The 18239-nt window shown below is 38.0% G+C and overlaps 1 protein-coding gene across 1 annotated transcript in view; it reads left to right on the top strand.

Moving 5' to 3' along the window:
- Window positions 1–3250: 3250 nt before the first annotated feature.
- Vsig1 (V-set and immunoglobulin domain containing 1) overlaps window positions 3251–18239 on the top strand; it is a 34795-nt gene continuing 19806 nt past the window's right edge. Inside the window, exons 1-3 of the mRNA XM_004658960.2 lie at window positions 3251–3302; window positions 13062–13222; window positions 16597–16704. Coding sequence (XP_004659017.1) covers window positions 3251–3302; window positions 13062–13222; window positions 16597–16704 — 321 coding nt within the window. The remainder of the gene's footprint in view (window positions 3303–13061; window positions 13223–16596; window positions 16705–18239) is intronic.

Below are 18239 nucleotides of genomic sequence, written 5' to 3' on the forward strand. Positions count from 1 at the left end.
AATTCAGCTCCAAGAAAATTTTCATGATCTCTTATAGTCTGTTTTAACATAATTCCTCTTGGTCCAGCTAGCTTTTATATAGGAACATTTTACTTAAATGTTCTAGAGTGCCATGTGTTTATACTTGTTATCCTGATGTAAATGGGTATTGGCAATACCCTTAAATTGCATTTTCCATCTCACACATCTTAAAGCCAACCAGCTTAGCCATTCTGTATTAATCAGCATGTCCTACTTTGAGCTGGCACTCTGTGGGTAGGTAGCCAGATACCCAGTACTGTCTGAATCTGTCACAGTTGACACTCTTTGTCTCATGTAATTGCTAATAGTCACATTTTATTTCCCAAACTATCCTAGTTTTAATGATCAGTTATATGGCCACTCTAATATCCTTACTTATGAGTCATGAAAGAAAACACAGGAAGCCTCTGGTTTACCAACATCAGGCTTAAAAATCTTTTTCCATCCTACATTCATTCCATGGAAATACCATTCTCATTAAAAACTGTGGGTCTTTTGGAGACTCATAGGTCAAGGAAAAATCAGGGCTGAGAAGAGTTGTGGGCATCCAGAGAGCTACATGGACTTGGCATATTGATCCAAGAGTTATTTGGGGGGACACAAGCATTCTATCATTAGTAGTGCAAATAGGTTGGAAAGTGTTCATGCAAATATTTATCCCTCCTATCAAGAAGTTGATATCCACTTATGCAGAGGAAGAAAATGTTTCTTGGAGGAGTATGAACAGAATGGAAAAAGAAATTTGGGAGCATGGGATATGATATGTGGGGAGTACACTCTCCCTTAAGTGCAACCTAGGGACACGAGGGACCGTGGAGGTGGATTCAGAAAGGACAGAGGATGTCAGAAATAGGCAATACTTATTTGCAGAAAATGTCTTGTGGACAACTGATGCCTTGGGGAAAGGGGAATGTAACACTTTTTCCCTGACACATGCTGCTCCCTTTCCCTTCCCATTGTCTATGGCCCAGCCCCCACGATTAATTAATTAATTACTAGGTGTTGCATAGGTCTGAAAATGAAAGTGATAGCATTGTTTCTGCAGGAGTGTGTTTTCTTGAGTACATTTTAAGACACATTTAAATATATATAGAGAGATAGATAGATAGATAGATATAGATGATATAGATATAGATATAGATATATTTGAAAGCAGAGAGAGAGAATGGGTGCACCAGGGCCTATCGCCACTACAAATGAATGCCAGATGCATGCACCATTTTTGTATAAGGCTTTACGTGGGTACTGGGAAATCAAACCCATCTCTCCAGGCCAGGACACCCCCTTTGAGAATTTAAAAACTGCCTGCATAATAATTTATGTCTGGGGCTGGAGAGATGGCTTAGCGGTTAAGCGCTTGCCTGTGAAGCCTAAGGACCCCAGTTCGAGGCTCGGTTCCCCAGGTCCCACGTTAGCCAGATGCACACGTCTGGAGTTCGTTTGCAGAGGCTGGAAGCCCTGGCACGCCCATTCTCTCTCTCTCCCTCTATCTGTCTTTCTCTCTGTGTCTATTGCTCTCAAATAAATAAAAAAAAATTAATAATTTATGTCTGCCATGGAGAGGCTTATAATCAGTAGATTTAGAGGAGACTCAGTTAATAAACAAAAAAATTACCAGGGAGCAATTGAATACCAACTGTGGATACTGATTGCCTGTAAAGAATATGTGAATTTATCCTAGGGAGAGCCCACTGAAGAATGGCATGTGCATTCTTCAAACCCTCACATAGGACAGCATGACTGAACTATACTAAGAAGGTGTCTGGGCAGCAAAAAGAAGAAATAAGTGACAGAAATCACCTGGGGCCAAGATTTGTCCTCAGACATGTGCATGGGAAGGGATGTCTGTGAGGAGTAATTAGGACTGATGGAAGCAAAATGGCTTTCTGAGACTCAGGAGGCAGTTGGCTGAGCTAACGTAGAGATGAGATCAAGTATTTTCTACAAAGTAAAATTCACATAACCTATTTGAAACGTGTGTATTTCATGTGACTAAATGCTGAACAGTAAATCTTGGCAGCATTTTTCGGATGGATAATTTAAAATAGCTAAAGTTTAGATATAATGAGGACCAGGCTGGGAATCAGGTAAAGGACTCAGACTTGCTGAAAGAGCCCAGAGAGAGTGTTACTGAAAATGCTTTATGAGAGGTGGAACATTAATTAGTATGTGACTGGTACATAGGAGGACGTGCAGGAGAACATTAGGAACCTGCTGTGGTAGGCCAGGGGTGAGGAGCTGAGTAACCACAGTGGACCACAGTGGAAGTAGAAGACTAGAGAAGGGTTACATCTGAAAGTCACTGTAGAAATGGAAACAACAGGACCTAGAGATCATATGAGAAGATCTAGAGAAAGTCCTTAGGTTTCCTAGGGCAACTTAAGCATGATAGGAAATTTATTAGAAGTTTATGTTCACATGGACACTTTTTGCTTAAGCATTCTCCCATGCCCTTCTAGTGAACCCTCAATTTCCAAGGAAACTCTATAACATCTGTTGAGTAGCTTAATTCTATAAAGGTTCAGACTCATCTAATGGAAGTCTTAAAAGCATTTATTCACTCACCTGCTTTTGCAAAATGAGGTTGGTAAGTGCTATAGGGCTTCTCACTTGGAGATATAAGAATGGAAGTCTTCTACTGACATTTTTGGTGGAAGGTAGTCACAATTGTCACTGCTTAAAAAAATGTGGCTTGGCCAGAGTTTGTTCCTAAAGTAATAAATGCGTTTTTGCCTCAGAAGCCCCATACCCTTCCTCTGAACTTATAGCACCCATTAAATAACCTAATTTGTGAAAAGAGGAGTGAATCAACAACCTAAGACTTTCGTGGAAATATTTGAAATCAATTAGCCTTGTCAACTTTTATTTGCATAGGCTTGCTTCTAAGTATATCTCCTTACAGTACATTTTTTAAAAAATAAGATTGACTTTAAACAATGCCACTTACGAGAATCTGTGTACAAAAGAGCTTGAAGAATTTTAAATACATGAGTTTATTATTAACACAGTAGCAAATATATCAAGGAAACACACCCTGTGAAAACTGCTTCAAAGAAACACAAATCTGCTCTGAGAAAGGTCTGTAACCAATAAGAAAACCGAAGAAGCCTGTTTGCTTGGTGATGTCCAACAGATAAGCCAGGCAAACTTCAGTTTGACTGAAGAAGCCAGTTTGAGACTCAGCCTAGTTCAGGCAAGCTACTGGCACCTGCTGCTCTCAACTGTCGACATGATGGTGTTCGCTTTTTGGAAGGTTTTTCTAATCCTAAATTGCCTTGCAGGTAAGGAAAAGATCTCCAACCACAAATGATAATTGGAAACAGAGTTTAGGTTCCTTTTAGACTGAAATTTCGTATTTTTACATAGGGTTTTCCTTTTCTGGGCTTCAAAGAAATCACACTGAGTAATTTGAAGAACTCTTGCTTAGCAAATACATGTCATGTTGATATTTGGGATGTAAGTCAGTAGTCAAGTTGTGTTATAGAACTTCTGCATTGAATTTATCAGAAAAAAAAATACAGGATCTTTCTGTACTTTGAGAGGTCAAAAAATGAAACTGAAGTTTGTGTTGAGCATTTTTCCTCTATCTTTTACTTGGAAGTTTCCTTTGAGCTCAGTGCAATTGACTGGCTTTCCCATGGCAGGCAAGGCTGGGGTTCAGGCTGCCAGGGCATACAAGTGGCTTCCAGGGCATATGAGTGGGGAGAGCAGAGACTTACTGAGTCTTTTGTTAGCCAAGATTTCTTAGGGAGTGTGGTTTTCCAACCCTAAGCCCGTAATTCAGATATTATGATTTATCATTGTGCACAATGTGGTTGATTTTAGGAATTCGTTTTTAGAATCAAAAATTCCAATGTTGTTAAAACTCAGAAGGAATAATTCATTTGGAAAGTCCCTTGGCCAGAATGTTTCTTTCAAATGTCAGATGTATTTTGAATTTGTTCTTATAAGTTAGGTCTATAGCAAATACAGTAAAACTGCTTATCAAAGTGTTTAAGCAATGAGTAAAATTAGGGAATCAATAGAATAAGGCTCATTAAACATAGTTAATGATACAAGAATATTTTCGGGATAAAATATGTGTAAATGTAGAATGCAAAAACATTGCTATACTAAACTAGTAGATGGTAATAAGTTAATCATAACAACCTCTGTCTGTTTGGAGTAAAGATGACTTTGATTAAATTTCCATCATTTTCCTTAGTTTCCAGGTCTACAAACAACATATGTTTGTGTGTATAATATTTTTTGTTATGCTGGAGATCAAACCCATGGGTAGGCAAGAGCTCTAATACTGAACTACTTCTCTAGTCCCTGTACTACTTTTATAATAATAAAAAAACTTGCTTTTCAAAAGTACCTTGTGGTTGGTAGTAAATCGTTAAATATTCATTATTAAATGTTTAAGCAAAGATGTTGTATGAAGTCAAAAGTCATCAGAAAGCAGTATTGCATTTATTTTTTAACCTAACCAGGCCATAGAGCTGGAAACACATGTTGTTATATTCCTTACCCCTAGGACATCCCTTTAAATTTAATGCTAAACAATGAAAATCTTTAGTTTTCTTCTATCATTAGCCAGTTGGGTCAAATCCTAGGTTTTTTGCATCAACCTACTAAGATCACATCTTTAGTTAGCACTTAATTCTCTATGTGAGACCTTACCCTGGCCTATACTAGACATGGGATTTGTAACAGATGAAAGATTGATTTGTACTATAGCTAACATATAACACTTACTGATTGTATAATATAATGGATAGGCAATATAAGCAGTTTGAAAATATCAAAACGTATAAGTAAAAACCATCTGCAACCTTACTACTTAAATTTGGGTGATTAATCATTTTTTGTAAGTGTACATATTACATTAAAAGTTGGGCCTATACATGTGTACAATTTCACTACCATTTAGAAATTATTTAGCATTATGTTGATATCTTATTTGTGATTTTTAGTGCAGGAACTAAAATATTTTTCTTAAATTATTGCATAACTTTTGTTGGTTTTTCTTTATTTTTTTATTTTTATTTTTATTTTTTGGTTTTTCGAGGTAGGGTCTCACTATGGCCCAGGCTGACCTGTAATTTACTGTGTAGTCTCAGGGGTCCCTCAAACTCATGCGAACTTCCTACCTCTGCCTCCTGAGTGCTGGGAGTAAAGGTGTGAACCACCAGAGAGAGGGGGGAGAGAGAGAGAGAGACAGAGCGAGCGAGCAAGAAGCTTGGGAACACCAGGGCTTCCAGCCACTACAAACGAACTTCAGATGTATGTGACTCCTTGTGCATCTGGCTTACATGGGTCCTGGGGAGCCAAAGTGAAGTCCTTTGGCTTTGCAGGCAAGCACCTTAACCATTAAGCCTTTTCTCCAGCCTTTTTTTGTTTTTTCAAGGCAGGGTCTTGCTCTAGCCCAGGCTGACCTGGAATTCACTACGTAGTCACAGGGTGGCCTCAAGCTCACGGCATTCCTACCTCTGCCACCCAAGTGTTGGAATTAAAGGCATGCATCGCCCTGCTTTGCTTGTATAACTTTTTGTAATGTCACATGTACTTTGTATTTATGAATGCATGATCTAAGTTATCCAAAACAAAATATGGAAGTGAGGCCAGCAGATAGAATTGAAATAGGGCATGATGTGTTGTGTTGCCATGTAGTGGAATTGCATGTGTATGCACAGCAGAGATAGGAAGGTTTAAGGAATCTATACCTGCTATTTCCAGAGGCCCAGACCACATTAGTAATTCAGAGCCATCAGTTGCTCCAGATATGGATGTGGAACAACTCAAAATGTTTCCATCAAAGTACAGGTTGATGCCTCACCTGCACTTGATTCATAGTGAATGCCACTTTTTTGTATCAAGCATTGTACCTGGTACCCAGTGGTCACCTAGTACATGCTTGTTGAAAGAATGAATCACCACCCCAAACCACCAGAAATGATTTTCATATTCACATTTAAAATTGATTTTCCCTATGACTAATCAGGGAAGACTCTATTTTAATCAAAATATTTTCAGCGACTTGTTAGGCAGTCTTAGCTTAATTACCAATTCAGCAAAACTAATTTCAGTCAAATTCTGCAAAAATTTATGCATATCAATTTAATTACTTGTAATATGTATTAGTAACCTGTTGAAAAGATACGTTAATGTTGTGTTAATTTTTCTGGCGGTATTGTGCATTTGAAAGATGTTATATATTTTAATGCTGATTTTGCAGTCAAACACAAAAACTGAATGATCATTTGATTATATTGTTTTGTAACTCAAAAATGAAACAATTATACATGAAGCTGCTGTAAATTAAATCACTTAACCTGCATTGGTTAAATATGGTTAAGTGGAGAATATTTTGTTATGGCATAGCACTAGAATAATAATTCTCCAAATAAGCAAAAACCTTCCCCAAACTGTGGGCATTTAATTTAATTTAATAGATTAATGGACAAGCATATCAAAACATAAAAGTTATAAATTCTTTTAAAATGCTAATTTAAGCATACACACCTTGGATTATTTTTTCTTTAATAATAAACACTCATTTTATAAGGCATGTATTTCAAATTTGCATGCAATCTTGCTACTTTTAAAAAGTTCAGTAAGTAAGTAATGGTGAGTTTGGATTTTGTTTAGTCAGATATTAGTCTTTAGCTTGGTATTTAGCCACAGTTATGTTAATATAGATACTTTTCCAACATTCTCAAGTTTAAGTAATTTTTAAAGTTAGAATGAATTAATCCGATGATGGGAACTTTTCTAATAATAATCACTGAATTTCCTATTTTATAGTACTGAATTTACAATCTGTTCAGTGTGTATCTGTGGCTAGTATTAAATTAAAATTGATTCAAATCAAATAAAATTATAACACTTATTTGATCTTGTTAGCCACATTTCCTGTAAGTTGAGACAGGACATTTCTGTCATCATTGTCACTGGAGATCCTGTTGGATATTGTGGTGCAAGGAGGAGGGTCTTGGAGATTTTACATTTGTTTTCTTTTGAGACAAGGTCTTGATCTAGCCCAACCTGACTTGGTACTCACTCTGTAGCGCAGGCTGGCCTTGAATTCACAACAAGCCTCCTATTCCAACCCCCAAGTGCCAGTATTAAAGGTGTGAGCTCTCATGTCTGGATTGATTTTACATTTTAGAAAGCTAATTTTGGAGCTGGGGAGATAGTGAAGTGGTTAAAGGGGCTTTCTAACAAGCCTGCTGGCCTGAATTTGACCATCCCCAAGATCTATGTAAAGCCAGACACAAAGTGGTGTGTGTATCTGTCACACCAGTGCACCTACAGCAATGGGAAGCAGAGTGAGGAGAATCTGAAAGCTCACCAGCCAGTTAGTCTGATGCACACAGTGGCAAAACAACAAGAGAGAGCCTGTCTCAAAGCTGAAAGGTGGAAGGAAAGGATGCTGTTGATGCTGTCCTCTGACCTCCACATATATGCCATAGCATGTTAACATCTACACAGATGCACAAATACGCAAATTTAAATAGTTTTATTTATTTGAGAGAGAGAGGATGAATACCCATAACAGGGCCTCCTGCCAGTGCAAACAAACTCCAGATACTCCAGATTCATGCACCATTTTGTGTGGCTGGCTTTGCATGGGTACTGGGGAATAGAACCCAGGATGGCAGGCTTTGCAAGCAAACAACTTTAACCACTAAGCTATATCCCCAGCTCAAAATTATTTTGTAAAATGTTAATTTTAAATTATTTAGTTCTAAGATTTGGAGTGTATTGCACTAATATATGAAGTTTGGCCAGTATATGACAACCATGTTTTCTGTAGCATTTAAGAATTGATTATGGTGCTGAGTATTAGGAATGTGGGCAATAAAATAGTCTAAATGTTCTACCTTGGTAATTATTACTTTTTTCAAGACAATATGGTATCCTTAAAAATATGTTGTCTTGGGCTCGAGAAATGGCTTAGGTGTTATGCACTTACCTATGAAGCCTAAGGATCCTGGTTTGAGGCTTAATTCCCCAGTACCCATGTAAGCCAGATAGATGCACAAGGGGGCATATGCATCTGGAGTTCCTTTGCAGTGGCTGGAGTCCCTGAAGCACCCGTTCTCTCTCTCTCTCTTTCTCTCTCTCTCTCCCTCTTTCTCTCTCTATTACTCTCAAATAAATAAATAAAACAAAAAAATATGTTGTCTCACTTTTGGAGACTGGAAAGACAGCTAAATTTGTAAAGTACTTGGTATGCCAGGATGAGGACCTGAGTTCTGATCCCCAAAACCACTTAAAAACTACACTTGATAGCATGTCTCTGTAATCCCACTCTGGGGTTGTGGAGGTTGAAGATCCCTAGATCTTGCTTGCTAGTTAGTCTAACTGAATCAGTGACCTCTAGGTTTAGTGTGAAGTCTTATCTCAAAAAGTAAAATGGTTGGGAGTGGTGGCACATGCCTTTAATCCCAGCACTCAGGAGGCAGAGGTAGGAGGCTTGCCGTGAGTTTAAGGCCACCCTGAGACTACATAGTGAATTCCAGGTCAACTTGGACCAGAGTGAAACTCTACCTCAAAAAAAAAAAAAATTAAAATGGAGAGTGACTCAGGAGACATCTGGCATATACCTCTAACTCCTTCCCCACATGCATGTGCACTTGCACACACATGTGTACCACAAATATGCATGCAAAAATATTGTCTAACTTTAAATTTTGAAGTTACCACCTGAATTCTGATGTGCTATAACTGAGCTTTGAGGTTTTATAGCTCTTAAATTAGTTATAGATATATGCCTGCTATTGTAAAAAAGAAAAAACTAGGAAATGTCTGAATCAGATTTGTATTTCTCAAGTTCTTGATTTTATTCACATTCATCCTGATCTATGCCATAAATTTCTTGCTGTACTAACATGACAGGAAGAGATTATGACTCTCTTGTTTATCATTGTTCCTCCAGTATTTATTCCTGGGCACAAGACATATGGTCAAAAGATACAAAGTTAGTTTTTAAGACCCATTTCACAACAAAGCGACCATAGTTAATAATAATAATATGGAATATATTTCAAAATAACTAAGAAAATACATTTTAATGTTTTTATGCTATAAAATGATGTATATGTTTTAATTACCCTGGTATGTTTAATCGATAATGTATAAATATATCAAAACATCACTCCACATATTATCTGTCAATTAATTACAAAATTACATAAAACAAGAAGTCAAATAAGATCCATATGTCATACTCTTCTATTTCAAAAAGAGGGTATTTTGTTTATTTTTATTTAGTTATTTGAGAGCAGAGGAAGGGAGAGAAAGGTCATGCTACCTTGCGCATCTGACTTTACAATGGGTAGTGGGGAATTGAGCCTAGGTTGGCAGGTTTTGCAAACAAGCATCTTTAACCACTAAACAATCTCCCTAACAACCCCCCCCATTCTGTTTTCTTTAATTTGAGGAAACAAAGCTAGGGCCTTGCACAGGCAAAGCAAGTACTCTAAGCCCAAGCTACCAAATCTACACTGTACATGATTCCCAGACCTGAAGACTTTTTTAAAAATTTTTTTATTTATTTATTTGAGAGCGACAGACACAGAGAGAAAGACAGATAGAGGGAGAGAGAGAGAATGGGCGTGCCAGGGCTTCCAGCCTCTGCAAACGAACTCCAGACGTGTGCACCCCCTTGTGCATCTGGCTAACATGGGACCTGGGGAACCGAGCCTCGAACCAGGGTCCTTAGGCTTCACAGGCAAGCGCTTAACTGCTAAGCCATCTCTCCAGCCCCAGACCTGAAGGCTTTTAATGTGTACATTCACCCTCAATTTCTTTTTCTCCTCTCTGAATTATCAATTTACTTTTATCCTCATTGGATTACTTGAATGACTTTCTTCATTGAATTTCTTTGCATAAAATTGGATTATTTGCCTCCAAAAAGTTCAAATGGAAATTTTAGAACTGAAAAATTGTATAATAAAAGCAAGAAACATGCTGGTGAATTCAGTTGTAGAGCAGAGATGGCAGAAAATAAAAACTAGCTGGTGAAACTGATTTTCAAAGATTAAGGGGAAACAGTGAGAATCTCAAACGGGGGAAAGGATCTGTAGCTTAAGAAAAGTGAAAGGAATTTCTGCAAACAAAGTAAACTGGTAAAGCAAATGATCTTATAGCATTAGGAAGACAGAGGAACAAACGAAAGAGCAAAAGTAAGAGTATATACAAATGACTATGCTTTAATCATATGCAAAGATTGAAACAGAAAACATAACACTATCTCTACTCAGGACAATGATATTTAAAGTTGGAGATGGTAAATGGACCTAAATAAAAGTGAAGTTTACATGCTTCATTCAAAGTGGTAAAATATTGACACCAGGAGATTGTTATGCCTCATGTATACTGTAATGCTCAGAGCAACCTCTATGAAAACAAAGATATGCATTTTAACATACTATGAAGAAATAAAGTTGGAATAATAAGAATGTTCAAGTTAACTGACAGGCAAGAAAAAAGAGACAGAAATAAGAACCAGACAAAAATAATAAAATGGCATACCTAAGCGGTAATCTCTCAATAATTGTGTTAATATGTAATTAAATAGGTTATACAAAAATATGCTGTTAAAACAAATACATATTAAATGTAATTATTTAAATTGAAAGAATAAAATATGTACTATGTAATCATTGTAAATACTAGAGCAGCTAGCTACATTAATATTTGATAACATATACTTCACATCAAAAGAAAATTACCAGAGATATTTCTTAGAGATAACATGATCAATCCAGCATAAAATGATTCTCAGTGTGTCAACAACAAACAGACTCTCAAAATAAATGAACAAAAACTGATAGAGCTAAAATGTGGCAAAGGCAAACCCACCAATACAGTTCAGAATTTCAACACACCTCCAGAAACTGATAAATCTATTACACAGATAATCAGAAAGAATGAGATATGTGAAAAAAATCAATCACTTACTAAGGTTCTATCTTGATATATTCATAGTGGTTTATTTTTATTTTCTTTTTACTTTGTAGCACTGGGGATTGAACTCAGTGACTTTTACATGCTGAATCAGATTTCTTTGTATAGAACACACTGTCCAACATAATAAACATTTCCCCAAGTACTCACAGACTATTGACCAAGGGACACAATGTAATTGGTCATAAAACAAACCTAAGAAAATTTAAAATAATTAAAACCATATGAAGCATGGTTAGTGAGAACAATGCAATCAAACTAGGAATCAGTTACAAGGAGATGAGATTGTAGCTCAGTAGTTCTGTGCTTGCATAGTATGCACAAGCCCCTGTATTCTATCTCTAACACCACAGAAACATATTGAGGACTCCTAAAAACGTTTTTCCATGTGAATTATTTCTATATCCATTTACTGTGTTAGAAATTAAAACTGAAAAAATAAATATATAAACACATTCCATTTGTTGCCAGAGCAATGACATAATCTCATCATACAGATTTTGGTAAACTGCACATATTACTCAGGAAAGAATGAAAGTATAAAAGGAAACACCTCAGTACTACTCTCAATACAATTCTGATCTTGTCGCATCCTGCCTCCAGTGGCCTCAGGGAGAGGAAAACCAACTCATCTGACTTTATCAGGATTTTCTAGTTTTAGCTTTAAAAGCATATATTTAAAAACTCATGTTTCGCTCAATACCCAGTTTAAAAAATAAAAGCCCCATATTCAAGGGACACTCTTGATTCTGAGCAAAATGGGTTGGTTGTTCTACTCACTTTTAGACTCATTTGGGGTTCCTGGAAAAGAATGGATGAAAATAATGACTGGTGATTGGTGTTTGTACACATGCTGGTGGCTGTTACTTGGAATGTCATTTGTCTCTTGGAAGATATGTCTTCCTTTCCCAGTAAAACTGTAAGTTTCTTGAGGGCCAAGTTCATGTCTAGTGCAGAAATCATGTGTCAAAACTGGAAGGAACTCCAGAACTCAAATACTGGATATAAGAATCCAGAGGACAGGAAAGGAGTAAGTGAAAGGACTAGAACTCAGAAGTCTCTGTACTCAGAGTCCAGTGGCTTCTCACTATACCATAGACAGAATACCCAACTACTGCCACACAGAGGGAAATGGCATAGAATCCTCTCTTATGATACCAAGAAACAATCCATGATAAAGTATGTCCAACAATCCTAAGAACAAAAAATTGGTTCAGAAATGTAAGTACACATATGTAAATAGCAGCGTTATTCACACTTGTCTAGAGCTAGAAATGGTTAGCCACTACTGACTGGATGAAGAAAGTGTGGCATATATCAATGGAATTTTATCAGCCATAAACTAGTGAAGAATGGATACATGCTACCACATGGCTGGACCTTCACAATGTTTTCAATATGAAATGCCCCGCACAGAGACAGTAGATCAGAGGGTATCAAGGGCACATAGGAGGAAGAAATCTGGAGTAATTGCTTAATGGGCACAAATTTTCTATTCAGGGTGATGAAAAATTTTTAGAATTAATTAGAGGAAGTTATTGTACAGCATTGTGAATACAGCATTGGCCCTTTACTGTTTATTGAAATAGTTAATTTATATTATATGAATATAAACTAAATTTTCAAAAAAGAATGAAAATATTTCAGCACCTTTGCTTTTGGGTTTAGGGCTGTCATGACTGACTACTGGCTATTTCCAAACCAGTCTCATGGCAATGCAAAGTATAGTAGTCCTCCTTGTCTTCAGATTCCTTTCCTGTGACTACAACTCCCATTAGAAACCACATTCAAAAACTATTAAATGGAAAATCCTAGAATTTTAAACAAAAAAGAAGGGATGAGATTTTGTGTAAGGTGGTCCTTACACAGGCGTTTTCAATTCATTCTGTTACCTCTTCTTTACTTAGGATTTGAGAATCATCGCATAATAACTTATAACTCTCTTGCCTGCTCACTTCAAGTTTTACTCTACCTTTTATGATTCTCCTTGGGTTATCTAAAGGAGATGTTTTGAAAGTATTTTGTGACAAAAATTTTCATCTATTTGTGAACCATTATTTTTTTTCTGATTATCTTTTCAGGTCAGGTTAGTGTGGTGCAAGTGACCATCCCAGACAGTTTCGTGAATGTGACTGTTGGAGCTGATGTCACTCTGCTATGCCTCTACACCACCACTGTGTCATCTCTGGACAAACTTTCCATCCAGTGGTCTTTCTTCAATAAGGAGGTGGACCCGATTTCTGTAAGGATTCTCTTCCTAAATTCTTCCCCATTTGTAGTTCTGACTGATAACTATTGGGGTAAGCATGTGAAGGAAAAATTGGCCAGTGAAAATAGTTGAGATCCAGAGTTAAAAGACACATGTTTAGGGATGGAGAGAGGGCTTAGTGGTTAAGTTGCTTGCCTGCAAAGCCAAAGGACCCAGGTTCGGTAACTCAGTACCTACATAAAACCAGATCCTACATAAAACCAGATGCACAAGGGGGCACATGCATCTGGAGTTCGTTTGCAGTGACTAGGGGCCCTGGTGCACCGATTCTCAATCTCTCTCTCCTTCTCTCTAATAAATAAATAAATAATATATTTCTAAAAGATATATTTTTAGGGACAGCATCATCTATGTGAAGGGCCTTTTTGTTCTCTTCATATTTATTTATATTATCTCAGTTTTGTGTAGTAAACATGTGTATCACATATTCTAGGGTAGATGGAAATGGCCCTTCTCTTAGGTAACATGAACAGAAGTTGTAAAAGAACATTTTCAGATACATCCCTATTATTTCCAGGATATTCTAGTTCAAATTCAAGTCCTGATGAATCTATAGATATCTGCCTAGCTTAATAACTGAAATCTTCCAGGCAAGAGATCTCAGATTGAATTCTGACAAAGTGAGATATCCTAGGTTGACGGAGAGGAGCCATGGCACTGATGAACCTTGAGTAATCAAGGGTACCTTGAGGCAAGATGGCAGAGCATGGGATGGGTAGGCAAAAGGTCTTGGGAAAGAAGTTGCTTTAAGAGAAAGGGTGAACATCTATGGGACATGATGATTACACAGGCAAGCAGATTTTCTTAATTTGGCCTTGAGAGCAATTCTTTCTTTAAATTAGCCCAAGGTTATTTGCATACTTATGCACATGTGCATGCAAACACATACGCCATTCATGCCCACTCACATCCCTTGAGTAAAAAAGATCTATAGCTTTCATCAGGTTCTCCAAATGACACATGATCCAAAATGGAGTTTAGATAAGTGACCAGTCAGTGTGGTTTGGAAGAGTCAGGTGCAGCTGAGTTGGGCCTATGAAGGAAGAGAAGGTTTTGTTAGTAGAAAGACAGAAGGAGAGCATGTTGAGTGGGCCGTGTGCAGCCCAGAGGCACAGGTGGAGAAGAAGGAGGGCATTAGCTTGGAGGACCCATACCGTGGCCAGTGTTGTTTCAGCCATCAGTGGACCTTTGCAGGTACTGAGTTTTCTCTTTACTTGAGATCTTAAACATTTAGGGAGAGTCCATCAATGCCACCCTCAATACAAAGTTATACAGTCGTGTTCATTACTGGTTAACTTGGACACATATTTGAATCACTCCTTGCCTCTCTTTAAAAGAATGACAATACTTATGGGGAATCCATTGACATAAGACATATGAAAACACTTGGAAAAATTAAAAACCCTCTAACTTTTATTACATATAGATATTATTATGATCATCAGCAGAAGTACCACCAGCACCACTAACAACATTGACACTATCAGTTTCCATGACCCAAAATGTCCCAACCCCAGGACTTGTAAATTGAAGTGATGTAAAATATCTCACCTAGATTTGGATATCAATAATCATATCATCTTCTATGCTTTTGAAAATTCAATTTTGGACTAGTCTTTACAACATATTCTTTATTGGAGGGCTGAATTTAGAGAAGCCTTAGCATATTCTGAAATGCTTTATGCCTGAGACCAGACCAGGAGACTCTGAGCTCAAAAGCTTGCATTTCTCTACACAGAGCCTCTGATACTGGAGTCTACAGAACCACCTCTTGGCTGTCCAATGTAGCTAGTGAGGAACAGGGAGGAAATTATCTTGTGACAAGCAGTGTATTTTTCCCAGGCCTTGAAATGCAGGAAAAGAAGGAATGAGTGATTGAAATGAGTGTGGCTTGTACTCTTAGAAGGACTTTGAAAGGAAAATATATCAATAAATACCTGACAAATAACTTACTTGCTTCCCATTGGCCTAACTATTTAGAGTATCAGGTGAAGGTAGGCCAAGTAATTTAAGATGTTAAGTCTTTGGGGATGTCCAAATCAAATGAAGTCCTTTGCACTAAGCTGAAGGATCACGGACAGAATGCCCCTGATCTTGAAAATGCACAAACCCTGTGCTATGTCATGTGGATGATAAGGTCTAATACATCCATTTATTTCTTGGGCTGAAGAAAGGCAGGGTGAAAATCACCTGCCAAATGACAAAGTTTCTCCTCCTCCTCCTATTTTCCAGTCTTACTGCAGCTTACCTTAGCCAGTTGCCAATACTGAATCTCCTTCCCTCTTCCCTCATGCCTTTTTGGAAGCAGTTTTGAAGTCACAGTGGAAACCTCTGGATGGGTTTCAGTTCTACTATTCATTCTGCCACTTATGTACTGGCCAGATGACTTTGAACAAGCCACTTAACCTTTCAGAGGTTTAATTTTCCCATGACGTTACTTATCTACCTCATGGCTTTAATGAGAAGAAATGAGATGCAGTTTGTGAAGCACTTGCAAACATTCCACACTCTACCCATTTTGTGAATGTGAGCTATTACTGTTGGCATTTCCACTTACAAAAAATATTGTACTGCAAAATCATTATCTCATTCATGCCCATGGTGTATCAGAACTAGGGAACAGACACTAAATAACCTACCCCAACAAGATACACTTAGTATAACTGTTCAGCTGGGACAGAGCTATTTAGGGATATCCTGTCTCATGACTGGCTCCCAGATCCACTGCCAGATCCCTGTGGATGAAGGTGGAGTCAAGATCCCTCTCTTTGCTGCTTCTCATCTCTGTGAACAGAGCCTTCTCAGCCAATGGATGACAGACATCATGGGTGAGGATAATATTTTTCAAATAGGATCAAGCCTTCATTTCAAGTGCCTTTCCTCCTTGAGAATTTTTATTAATTCAAAATTCTGTGTGAATGTTGTATGTTACTCTAGGGATTGTTGGTGGGACATTTGGGGAATGTTTAAAAGAGACTGATGGGCTGGGGATATGGCTCAGTTGGTAGAGTGCTTTTTATGTCAAGCACAAAGCCCTGGGTTTGGTCCCTGGTGTGGTGGTGTATGTCTTTAATCCTAGCACTTGGGAGATAGAGGCAGGAGAATCGGGAGTTGAAGATCATCCTTGGGTACATAGTGAGCTTTAAGCCAGCTTGGGATACATGAGACCCTGTCTTAAAGATTAAAATAAAATGAGAGACTTGTGTTTTTAGAACATTCTGTGACTTAGGGGAGTAAGGTGTTGCCAGAAAAAAACTCTGAGTGAATCAATTCAATTCCTGGGTTAATGCGGCAATATAACATGTAGCATCAGGCTCTTAGATCCACCCATTTTTGCTCAAACACAGCATGGCCCGTGCCTCAATACTGAGGGTATGGAGGAAAAGACAGTCAGTCAGTGCCTAAAAATGGCACATGCAAGAGACGCTCGGGGAAGATGTAGCTGGATCTCGCAGGTAAGAACCAATTGGTGTACTACTAGACCCTTTCACTTTCTTCGGCCTAGGGTACTAGCACCAGCTTTGGTAATGGGATGGAAAGGTCTGAGTTTGATAACAATATAGATCAGCACAAAGATGAGCAACTGTTCTGTTTTGGTTTGGTTTGGATCTTTTTTTTTTCTTATACAGGACTTTGCTATGTAATCTAGGTTGGCCTGGAACTTGCAGCCTTTCTACATCAGTGTTCCCAGTACTGGGTTACAAGTATATGCCATTGTGCCAGTAATAACTGGAAAAGTTTTGAGTTTATCTTCTCACACCAATGGAACTCTTGATTCTTCTCCTGCTCTCCAAAATCATTATGTAGCAATTGACCTGGTGTTCCTCAGTGCACAGGGACAGGTGCTCCGTCTCAAAGAATGCCTCATCGGGAGGGCTCTTTCAGTGAATGGAAATTGGAAATATTCCATGAGTTCTCTGATCCTGAGGCTGGGATGTTCATTAATACAGTCCTACAGTCAGAAATGTCCTTCTGTCAGAAAATGTGGACTGCTTTAGATAGTTCCTCAGCAAGGAATCTCCACTGAAAACTCTGGGCCTAGTATAAGCAGATGAGCATGGAAGTTTTGAGTGAATTTTTTTTTTGCCTCTTGGGTCACACAGATGTTTCTTTCACCTAGCCTATTGTCAGTAAACCTACCCATGCACAGAATATACGTTGACTCTGCTTAGTTAGCATGGGGCTCCTAGGCAATACTCTTCTAGAATAGTTGTAATGAGCTGGGCGTGGTGGCACACGCCTTTAATCCCAGGACTCGGGAGGCAGAGGTAGGAGGATTACCGTGAGTTCAAGGCCACCCTGAGTCTCTATAGTGAACTCCAGGTCAGCCTGGGCTAGAATGAGAACCTACCTCAAAAAAAACAAAAAAAAAAAAAAAAAGAAAGAAAGAAAAGTAGAATAGTTGCAGTGAAATAAACCCTTTTCTATCCCCATATCCATGACACATGTATAATTTGGACAACTATTTCCCTAAGACCTGGTATCTTCATGTTTTCTGGACTTTCAGATTTGTTTTGTCTTTTACAGGTAGCATTATATCAAATGCTTCACAAATGTGGGTATGGGTTGGGGTGGGGTGTGTTCTATCGCCTCAGGGTAATTTGAAGATGGAGTGGGTATTGATTTGATTTGTAGGACTTAAAACAGTTCCTACTGGCATTTTGTAGGTGTTTGCTAGAGATGTTAAATGTCCTGCCATACAGACATCAGATTCACACAACACAATGTCCAAAATGCCAGTGCCACTATGATTCCATCTCTCTCTACCAAAATTATCTATTATGGCTCTCGGTCCCTCAGATGGCTATACTTTCTAAATCTGATAAATTAACCTAAGGCTAAAATGTTAGGGAGTGGTGATAGTTTATATTCTTCTGAATTTCACTTAAGCAGGGATCTTTCATCACTATATCCAAAAGTAGCACAAAACAATAACTCAAATAGTGGATAACTCATGCAAATGGCAGGCTGGTAAGAGGGTTGCTGTGGT

This window comes from Jaculus jaculus, chromosome X (genome assembly GCF_020740685.1).
Source record: "Jaculus jaculus isolate mJacJac1 chromosome X, mJacJac1.mat.Y.cur, whole genome shotgun sequence".
NCBI lineage: Eukaryota > Metazoa > Chordata > Mammalia > Rodentia > Dipodidae > Jaculus > Jaculus jaculus.